Raw genomic sequence first — 11,905 nt, forward strand, 5'->3', positions numbered from 1 at the left:
AGGAAACAGCCTCAAGTTGTGCCGGGGGAGGCTTAAATTGGATATGGGAAAAATTTTTTCACCAAAAGGGTTGCCAAGCATTGGAACAGGTTGCCCAGGGAACTGGTGGAGTCACCATGCCTGGAGATATTTAAAAGAGCTGTAGATGTGGTGCTTAGGGACATGGCATAGTGGTGGACTTGGCAGTGCTGGGTTAACGGTTGGACTTCATGATCTTAAAGGTCTTTCCAACCTAAATGATTCTATGATTCCATGAATCTGTGTTTAAAATGCAGTGATATATAGTGTGCATGCTTATATGAAAGTTGATAAACTGAAGTTTTGTAGATTTGACCATAGAAGGGGATTGATAGAAGGCCAAAGGTTATGAATGTATGTAATACCCTGAGTCACTTAGTGCAATGCTTCACTCATGAAGTTGAAAAAATATTACACTACATTTTTGAAGACAACTTTTTTGCCATTCAGAATACCTGAATGTTATCTTTTTCATTTATTCTGTAATAACTGTGCACAGCAGGGCTAATTGTCGAGAGAGTCACAGTCTGAATTCTAAATTTGCTAGGTGCTCTGTTTTTAATTCATGTTATTGTTTAGAATTGGTGGGATTTATGTGGAGGAAGCACAATAGAAGTCAAGCTACAGTGTTGAATACTTCAGCTTTTTACCCATTTTCAGTACAAAAGAAAGTTAGAAATTATCATGCAACATTCAGAAGCATGCTGTGATAGAACTAGAATGTTAATGTTAATCATATCTTCTTTTCTTTCTTTTTTTAAGGCTTTACAAGGCTTGCAGCTCAGGCAGTATCTATTGTAATCAGCAAGTTACCTACAGTGATTGCATGTTTGCCTCCCCCAATTAAGTACTTCTTTTTTCTGGCTGAGAGAAAAATGTCAAGAAACTTTGCTGAATTGAAGAAAGCTGGTCTGCTTGTCTGGAACTTGATTGTAATTATATGTCGGATATTTGAGGATGGAAATACTGCAGAACTTTTAACAGGTGCAACACTTGACAGATGGAGCAAAGAAAAACTCAGTTTAGTTCGTGTGTGCTTAGAAAGTATTATGGGAAAACAGAAAAGTGGTCCTAAGCAAGTGACCCAGAAGGTTATACAAAGCATTGAACAGCAACGACCAAACTGGATTGAAAGCCAGTTGCTGAAGGCAAGAAAATTGAGCATGGACTGGTAAGAACATAGTATTTTTCAAATGCTGCTGTTTGTTCTTTATTTTACTGGATTATTGGCATGTTTGTGGCTATTGTTCAAATTTAAAAATAATAGATGAACAGTGATCTTATATGACATGGATTAGTTCTTAATATTGATGGCTTCGTAGCATGTTTTTGCAACTTAATTGCATCGTTGAAATAGTAAAGCAGATTTTTTTAACTAAATCGGAACAATGTCTTCATAGTACTTAGAGATTTCGTATGTTCATGATGATCCAAAAATGTGGACAGTTTACTTGGTGTATCTTTCAGAATGTGAACAGGTACACTGACTAGAAGGCACCACAGTATATTTATAAATCAATTTTGCTATGGTGCTTAAATTAAGAGGGGCTATGAAAAGCTTTCAGTGTTCATCTGTGATTAAAAAGTAAGCATACTTCATTGTAAAACATAACAAACCCTGAGGGCATATCAAAACAGGACAAGGAGAGTATCCTGCTGTGCCTTTCTGAGGAAATATCAGCCTTCCCTTCAAATTTGACATTAAGGTCCGAGTGTTTTAAATCCTTACAATGATTTTCCAAGGAGTTGTGTACATGTCAATGTGTTCCTAGTCCCGTCTGTTTTAGTGTTGAAGACATGCACCATTCTGTAAAACTACTATTTATCAGCTTTCCAATATTATATTTTTTGGAGTTGCATGCCTTACTGAATTAAATTGTTGAATACTGGAAGTAACATTGCTTTTTTGTAATGAATATTCTTGAATGTTGCAGTCATTGCTGTTCTGACAGCAAATGTCGATGTAAACAAAGGATACAGTGATTGTAGGTCGAAATCACTTATATCAGTGAACAGACTTTCCTACAGTGCTTTAAGTAGAGTATCCTGTTTCCATGAGTAGTCAGTTAACATGAGTAGCACTAAGTAGTAATAGTGTCACACGAATGCTCATTGACACTGACCTTTGTAATCTTTACATTTCCATTTAATACTAATTTACAAGCTATAATCCAGTGATTAAAAGATTGAAGCCAGATGGCAGCGACTGAAAGAGTCATAGAATAAAAAACCTATAATGATAATGTGTACATTGATACTTAACAGAATGGTTCCATAATACAATTTCTAATGTCACTGAGAGAATAGGTATTTCTTAAAAAATAAAAATGCAGGGCAAGACAGTATTGTGGATAACCTCTAAAAACTAACACTTTAGTATTTGCACTTCCTCTGAAGCTGAGAATTTTAAATAAATATACTACTCTATCGTTTTTCCTAACTTACTGCAAAAATGCTGTATTATCGATCAGGTATCAAACTGTAGGAAATGACTGTGGGAAAATGTTTTCTGTATGTGAACAGTGTCAGCCACAGTGAGAACTAGTTTGTGACAAGGGCTCCTAATTTTAAGCTTCAGAAACTGAAGAATATATTACCTGCTCTCCAAGTGCATAGTTATATGATGCAGTTATGAAACTAACTCCCCTGACTTCAGTGGGATTTCTGCAATAGAAGTGTAGCATAAACATTATTTTTCCATTTTATATTCAAATACCATTGTCAATTGCTGGGAAAAAAATAATAATCTAGTTAATAAATAGCTGAGGTATGTGATGTAGAGGTAAAATAGTATTATGAATGCAAATTATAAAACTAATATATTAAAGCTGAAATTCAAATATCAATTAAACTAAGTAGTGGTCACATAATCAGTAAACTAAAAGCAAATCTTTCAAGAGGAGACTTGCAATGTTTACATGATTTGTTTGAAATAGGAATGATTATATTTGAAAATCTAAGTTGATGTAAAATTGTGTTCTGTATAACCTTTTCATAGTTAAAGGATTTTGTGAGTAACTGTATGCACATGCATTTATATATATTTTCATATTTATAAATGTTTATAGACTTTTAATAGATACAGTGTGTGGACGAAAATAAACCCCATAAATTACAAAGATTAATTTGGAATTCACCTACACAGTTGTGGAAACATCTTTGAAGAGCACTGGATTTTTATAAGCAAAAGTCTTGCTTGATTTTGTGTTGTGTTATTGTTATCAAGAGTGATAGCTACATAAAAATTGTAAATATTATATAGATCCTTCCATTGTGGCATACAAATTTAACTTAGTTTTTAGGAAAACGAAACTTAAAAAAAAATCTGAATCTGAAAGGTTCAAAAAGCAGCAGTTGCATGCATTGCCTGTCTTGTGTACTGCTTGAAAGCATTACTGTTCGTTAAAATAACCTTCACTTTATGGTAGCAACGGAGCTGTAAACAGTCACGTTAGATTCTGAAGAACAGGCGTCCCGAGAAGAAAAGAAATGTGTGTCTTTGCAAAGTAATTTGTCGAGTTGAAGATTATTGTTTTTCATCATGGTGACCCTGACTTGGCTGTCTGGGTGCATATACAGATTAAGATGAATGCAGTTATTCCTTGGTTGAGGTCTGCCTCTTCCAGGGCACATTCTTCCTAATGACATGATTGATAGGCAGTCCCAAATCCAGAGAGGAACTCATTAATCACAGCACTGACTGAATCCAATCATCTGCTTCACCTGCACAGTGACGGACAGGAAAGGATACAGTTTGGGTGCTGACACTGATACACTCCTTTGTCAGAGGTCCTCAACTTTTTCAATGTCAATCGCTAAGAAGTTTGACAGGAAATTCAGGTTGTATCTATCTGTGGCAAAGAAAGATCGGTCTTAAATGTGCTTTAATTTTAAAGATCAATTTCTTTGAAGCTTTTCTGTAAGATACACCGTAATAACAGAGTATCCCTTCCATTCAGCAAAGAACAAAATTACAGTTCATATTTTGAAACTATTTGCTCTGTAGGGCGTTCTGAAGCTGCATGTGGAAGCAATATCAGCTTTAATGTCCAGCAGCTGTGTAGCATTTAAGTGAGCCTGCAGGTCAAGCAACAACTTTCAGCAGAACTAACTTTGTAATCACAGCACACTTTCAACAGTAAATTGCAAAATACAGCTGACAGTACCAAATAATTTTTGGGTTTTTTGCTTTTAATTCTAAAAAATTAAGATATTGCTTTTTTTTTTAATTTGGAATGCTTCTTTGGTAGATTTTCAATTAATCCAATAATGACGGTAGGAGGGATCATACATTCTTGTCAGTCTTTCAAGTTCTCTGCGCATCAGTGTCAAGGTGCCAGTACACATCTGTGTTGCAGCTCTAATATTTGAGGAAAAAAATTAGGTTTAGTACTTTTTTCTTAATACTTTGTCAATTTACAATACTAAGCTGGTAACTTATGATCGTATGTTGAGAGAACAGTCTGACAGCGGTCAGAGTTTTGAATGCATATTTTTCAAGGCATTTGGGACTGTCACCTTCAGGGTTTTTTTGTAGCAGTTTCACATAAATACTTTTAAAAAGAAAAACAAGGAAATATACAGACGAATAGTGCAACAAGTGGCAAATAGGTATCTTTGAAATGGTTACCACCATACCAGTGGGAAGAAAAAGACTTCAATTTAAAACTTCTAACCTATACTTAGAGTAATGGCTACCTTTCTGACATGTTAATTAGGCCTTAATATGTGCAGCGACAGGCAAAGGAAAATGTACAAAAGATCGAATGCAGCTGCCATTTCTAGTAGCAAAGGTACTTCCCTAGTGGAATAGAAAATTCAAAAATATTTGCTCCTTCCATGTCCTTAGAGTAAAGAATGTTTTATGTTTTTATCTGTCAGATTAAAATCATTAAAATTTGTAAAATAAAAGTGTTATTTAGCATTTATTAGGTATTTGTAGAAAGGCTTCCAAGATGTATACACAGCAACATTTGTTTTGTGCAAGCCAAATCTTTGTAAGGTTTTTTTAACATGTGTTTTTAGCTGACCTGGTATTGGTATTTTGATTTTTAGAAATTGAACTTAAGAATATTTGTATCTTTTCTATATTCTAGTGCCTCAGTCACACTAGAAGGGGCAACGCTAGAGGAAGGAGGTATTGCACTTGGATTCACTGAGCAGAAAATAAACATGATGGTCCTGGATATCTGCCACAAACCAGGTGGCAGCGAGTACCTGAGGCAAATTTATCACATCATCCGGCTCAATGAGGTAGGGAAACGGCCTTTTTACCGAGCAATTAGGTGTGTACTGGCCTGAGGCAGCGTCTGCTGGCAGCTAAGGGTTAGTCAAGGAGGTGATAATGCTTCTTAAAGTCAATATGAAATCCTATATTGTATTGTAATAGAATCCATTCAGTTTAGGCTTTTCTGCATTTGTACAGAAAAGATTACTTTATGGGAAACAATGTAGATTTTATTTATGTACTTAAACAGTAGTATGGCTCATAAACTTGTTTCAGACTCATATTGTAGACCATAGATACACTTTAGGAGTTTGAACACAGTAAAAATAAATAAAAAGTTAAAAATCAGCAAAGCTATTGAAAAATTGACTGTTACAGGAAGTAAAATTAAATGTGGTAAATCAATTCTCCTGATTTAAAAAACAACCAAACAAACCCTACGGCTGTACTGAGGAAGTAAATGCATCGACATGAAAACCTTACTTGATCTAGATCACTCTGTTCAGTTAGTGCTTTCAAAATTACAAGTAAACAAATTCAAATTTGTTTGCTGCGCATGGAATTTGAGCAATGTAAAAGAATTATCTCATTATTTCTAAGGCTGTACTAAATTGCCCCAAGTTACCAAAAGCATTCTGATTTTATACACTGAAATAAACACAAGTTTGCTTAAATTGTATGATAACACAGCTCTACAGAGCTTAATTAAGAAAGTTCTGTTTATTAGCTTTAATTACTAAATTGCTATTCCTTGAATGCATAAGCAGGTGCTGTTAAGATCATTGCAAGTGTACAGAAGTGTTTATAATAAAATGCAAAATAATGCAAATATAGGCATAGGCCAAGATTTTTCTTTTTAAAAAAATGATAGCAAAAAAACCCAATTAGGCAGCTATGTCTCTATGAAGGCAATAGAGAGCAGCTCAGTACTGGCACTGTGCTTCTGAATATCAGAGCAACTGTTTAGTTCCTAAGTATAGGCTTAAAAGCAACCTTGATGCATCTGCATTTGGAAGATTTAGAAGCAATGTAAGCATGTATGTAGAGATGGCAACCTAATATTAATACAATACAGGATCTTTTCAAATTTCATCTCAAACAATTAAATGGTTCAGGAAGTGAAGTGAAAATTATTACTGTAATACAGTTCAAACAAAACCTTTTCACCTGGAGCACATTCAGGATTACTCTAACGGAGTGAGACAAAGATGATGAGCAAGACCTCCAAAAATAGCATATAATGCAGTAGTTAGGGCAGTCACCTAGGGGACAGGATATGCAGGCTTAAATCTTTATTCTGCCTGGCTTAAACCAGGGAATTGAATCTGCATCTCCCACATCTGAACTAACTCCCCAAACCACCAGTCCGTTAGCTACCAGCATGGAACTCTGCCTTTTTCCCCTGTTGGAGTTGTTTCGCCTTGTAGAAATTGCTGTAAGAATCCTTTTTGTAACTTCTAGGGTCAAAAATAGAATCATACTCTAGCTGAAGGGTATTGAATGCCAATATTGGGTTCTGGAGACCCTGATCCAAGATCCGACTCCTGTGAGTATTTGGTTATTTATGCAAAGTGGAGCAGCTCCAATAGGAGGTAAGCGGCTGAGAAAATTAGGTGGAAGAGGGACTTTAGCCTGACTTTCCACATCCCAGGTGTCTCTCCTTGAATTTCTGCAGCTAGTAAGAGCTTTGCTAAATATAGAACATTTCTCAGTAGAAAAAACTGTCTTCTTTTAAAAAACAAGAAGAACAAAAAGTCCTGCCCAGCTTGACTCACAGAAGGACTTAACCATGTTACTTCAAATTGCCTTTGAAACCATTACAAGACATTTTAATGCTTAGTATGGCATTGTGATAATGCACTTTTAAATACTATTTTTCATAATTTAGATTATCTTTAAGATGCCTGACTACCAGGAAATAGACTTGATTGTCTGTTAAAAGGTCCATCCTTTTGTTTGGAGACTCCTTGGACTATCAAGGGATCATGGATCATGTTCTTAAAATTAGTCAGGAGATCTTTATGCTACACTACTTAATCATTGCATCTGAATAGAGAACAAAATGATGACACAGAAAATTTTTATTCTCAATAACTTTCCTTACAAAAGCAGGTGAAAAGGGATATAGATTCTGGGAAACTGTATTTGGAAATAGAGCTATGATGTTATAAATATCTGTAACAGATACTGTAGAACTCAAAACAGCCTACAGTCCTTCGTATATATCAAAAAGAATAATCATCTTTAAAAAAATTTTTGATTAATGGCTACCAAAGAGAAACCAACTCTCCTGAGCTGTTAGGCTCAATAATACTCCCTCTGCTTGGTGTCATGCCCAGTCAATGATAGTGAGGATATAGCTCACACGTTTACAAACATGATTTCATTTCTATCTATTTTCACCTTTTTGAAGCATGACCCTTTCAAGGTCTGCAATATGTACTATACTAAAAGAGTTCTTAAAGTAATGCATTTACCATTGTTGAATACGTATCTTTGTCAAAACTTAAACGCACATTATTCCAAAGACAGAAAAATGCCTGTACTGGGAGGTAAGCTGTATACCACTCAAAATGTTCAAACCCTAGCATGCATGGACAGCAATTTCCAGTATTTCTACTAATAAAACAACAGAATCTCCTTTCGCTGGCTCTGTGACACCCAGAGGGCTGGGTTGCTTTAGAGCTGTATGCAGATTTTGTGAAAATGTGTGCGTGGAAGGCAGTACATTTATGAGAAATGGGTAAATGTATAGATATAGCTTTTAAATACCCCCCTTCACCACAACTTCAAAATCTTTGTTATGGCATGAAGTCATGAATGAATGGGAAAAAGAAACAGACATTTTTGTAGGCTGAGAAGATAGAGGTAAGAGACTTGAGGTGTGTTTTCACAGCTGGGTTATGCTGTTGTCTTAAACCAAAAACGCTCTGACTGTTTTGTGTTTTTTTAGATGATTTCATGAATGTCTTAGGCAGTCCTGACAATTGGCTGACGACCAGAAGAGAGAGACGGTCCTGCTCTTTCTCTTGCCCTTGTGCTTTCCCACTCCTAGCCCCACCATTGCAGTCATACTAGAAATTGTGTGGCTGAAACCTTTCTTTTTTCTGGCTGATTTCACAACATATGCTAGTGCCAACACAAGGGAGAAACAGCTAGTCTATGTGGATTGGAAGAGAACTTGTGCCTTTTCAGGCCAGACCACAGTTGGATCAGTTTAAACCGATGATGAAATTATTCTTAGAAAGACCCACTGAGCCGCACAGGGTGTCTTGGCAGGTAGTTTACATGTTCCCTCACCTGCATCTGAAAATTTTTATCATCTCAGTAGTACTGCAAATTAAGAGGATCATTTGCATCCACCCATCTTAATGAAGACTCACCTTGAGTACTTGCTCAATGTTATGGCAATCCTATCACTATGGACTTGATTTTATAACAATAAACTGTTTAATCACAGTAGTCCTTCCAGCAAATAGATCTGTAAGTGTTTCATTATCTAGCTCTTTGTAAAATGGTTCTATTTAATCAAAACATTTTATTGGCATGCAATGATGATTTATTTATATAGTAGTTTAAGAAGTGAAAACAGAAAAGACTGTGGCCAAAATAATCACACGTCTGTTACAGTATAGTTTCTAAAATTGCCATGTAAATCATAAATGACTTCTAGTCTTTGAACTCTTAAACAATTAAAAATAGCTTTGAAGGGTGGGAAAATATTTATTCCTGTACTTAAACAACTGGTTTGAACATGTTCATCAAACAATTAATTTATAGTCATCTGTAACTATTTAATGCTGCCCAAAAAATTTGTGGATATTTTATCATGTAAAATAAATCACATAATAGCCATCTTGCATTAGAAGAGCTCATAGAAAATATTTGGTTTTCACTTCTACATATTCCTGACATATATATTAAATGAGAACTGATACACATAATGTGATGACAATTTCAAAACAGTAGCTTAGATCATTCTTACTTGCTTCAGTTGGGTGGATATTCCTGGAGGTTATTTATTCTTTGTTTTAAAATATGGTTATTCTTAAAAAGGTTTCTATTTTGTAAGAGATTACTTATTCCCTCCTTTAATATAAGGAATTCCTATCAAACACACTGTAAAGTTATGCTTGAAATTTAGGCAAATTTCACTTAGAAAGCTGGGTGTCATATACTGTTCTGTGGTTTTCTTCTAAAAGGCATATCTGAAAGAGCAGCTTTCTTGTGAGAATTCTTCTGAAGATGGTGTTACCTCCAGTCAATGCCTCCCTTTGACACTGAATGGCAGAGAAGAGCCACCTGTCTTCAACCCTTTCCAGTTGTACAGACAATCTTGTGCAAAACTGTTCAATCAGGTTTGTGAAAATCTGGTTATAGTATAATTTTTACTTGACGGTCTTATTATGATCACGATTATGACAGAGACTGAAATTATGAAAACTGATTTAATTACATACGTTTACATTTGATGAAGTGCAAAGGAGTATTATTACTCGGGAGTCTAATGAGGGCACACTCTACAATAGCATGATGTTCAAAAAGCCATTATTGTCCTTTTCTTTTATCAGAATTATTGCATGTAGGAGCAATTTGCATTTACTTAGACTTTCTGTGTTAGCTCGGTATAGTGAAGGAAAGCCGGTTAGTACCAATGACATTTATTACATCTTTGTAATGGTACATAGGGCTAGTCTTAGTCCTCTGAAAAATCATGGCAAAACTCCAAGTGCACATTTAGAATCTTCCTGATGAGTCTTTCAAAGAAATGTTGAACAGTAAAGTAAAGAGTTCTTTGGAAATATAGAGATTTAACAGAACAGTGAGAATAAGCAGGCGGGAAAAAAAAAACCACACAAAAAAATGAGAGCATCCACTTGTCTGTTTTTCATTAAGCCACGTTAATGATATGTAAAGGATTATAATTTACTTATAGAAATTAGTTTCCTGATAATGTAACAGTTGAAGAAATTAGATCTAGTTGCCTAAATCTGCCAGAGTGTCACATGACCAATTCATTACACAAAATGGTACGTAGTTTCTGGTACCACTTGGATGCTTAAAAAATTTTACACCATCGTTTCTCAAGACTTCCTAACCCATCATCTACAGTTTTGATTCTACCCCTCAGTTGCAAATATTTAAAAAGAAATGGTATTGCAGTGGCATGAAATTCACGTTACAGTCTTGTGGTAGGAAGACATCCTTTTTAAGTATAACTCTGCTTTTAAATACTGTAAACTCCTTTCCCAGTTTTGAGCGTTTTGGACTCTTTCACCAGTTGTATTGCTGTAAAATATATCTGTTTTGGTTTGTTGGGTTTTTTTCTTACTGTTTAACAAATGCTTAATCATTGTTATGTTGCATTAAAATCATAAATCTCCTGAAAAAGGAGATTAATACCAATTTCACAAGGCTCCTCACTCCAGAGGTACATGCTTTAAAAATATCTCTTTTTTTCTTCCACTAGTCCCTTTATGTATATCTAAAATTGATAGAATTTAAGGAGCTACAGAATCACTTACTCCAATTTGAAATGCAGAAAATAGTTTACCATGCCTCAATTCTCAATTCATTAATAGTGTGGTAGAATAAGACCTTCAAGCAGTGACAACTCAGGGCGGAATTCTTCCGCTACATGACAGGTTTGCAGTGCTCTATTAATCAACAGATGACAAGGGATACTTCATATTAAATTGCTTTGGATTTTGTAAACTTCTGGCATAAAGTCTATTACTTGAATATGGAAAAGTATCTTAAAATTAAAAGGAAAAAAAAGAGTAGATCATGGACCTCAAGTCAACAACAGGGTTGTCACATGGTACAATGACAGACTTATTTCCTGGGCTTAATAATATTATTAAATAATTTAGTTCCCTTTACCATAAAAATGCACATTTCTTCAGTGGTGTGGGACTGTCTATTTATAAAACAGTGGTCAGTATAGCTCAGTGTCTTGTTTCCTGTGAAGACTATTACCAGAAGAAGATTACCTGTAGAAGATGCCAGAGCTGTGGCAAAGAACAATTATTATTCTTGTAGGATATATTTGCTCTTGATTTCATTTCTTACTGATTGGCAAATGTCATGAAGCTTAGGAGTTTATGGTTAATGTCTTGATTTTCTTTAAATCTATTGTAATTAAATGTATTTTTAATACATCAACTAACATTTTCTCCTTTTATAAATTCTAAGTCCCAACAAGCTACTGGTTTCACAACATATTTTGTCAATGAATTAATTATGTATTGCTTTTTAAAATTTTTCTCTCAGAAGGGCCAATTGGAATAGGTATGGCAATACTGCTTGTGAGTCCAGAGAGCTGGTTCAGCTCTAAACAGAGAATGTTTGTGTTATGCTACACTACATAACATATTATAATATATAATAATATAGAACAATGTTAGAGCATGTCTATGCTATGTTCCTCAGTAGAGGACTTCTTAATATAAAGTATTTCAAAAGCTTTCTGAAAGATAATTTGTAGCAAAAATTCCTTGTATTGTTTCTTGGTATATGTAAAAATTGCAGTACATTAAGGTGGTTGACTTTTCTCTTCTGAAGTTTTGCTAGTTTGTCCCTATCATGTAAAATTTAGCAAGTTACTTAATCATAATTTGTATTAATTTTACTGCTCCTGTAACAAAGGCTACTGAACCG

At 34.9% G+C, this 11,905-nt stretch overlaps 1 protein-coding gene across 1 annotated transcript; it reads left to right on the plus strand.

The window, feature by feature from the left end:
• Positions 1-780: 780 nt before the first annotated feature.
• LOC104625593 (uncharacterized protein KIAA0825-like) lies at positions 781-5,271 on the plus strand (the record flags this gene model as incomplete). Its single annotated transcript, XM_010293260.1, has 2 exons — positions 781-1,189; positions 5,115-5,271. Coding segments are annotated over 2 exons (566 nt in total), but the record flags the coding sequence as incomplete, so codon positions are not given.
• Positions 5,272-11,905: the final 6,634 nt, after the last annotated feature.

The sequence above is a fragment of the Phaethon lepturus genome, unplaced genomic scaffold (assembly GCF_000687285.1).
Source record: "Phaethon lepturus isolate BGI_N335 unplaced genomic scaffold, ASM68728v1 scaffold42368, whole genome shotgun sequence".
NCBI lineage: Eukaryota > Metazoa > Chordata > Aves > Phaethontiformes > Phaethontidae > Phaethon > Phaethon lepturus.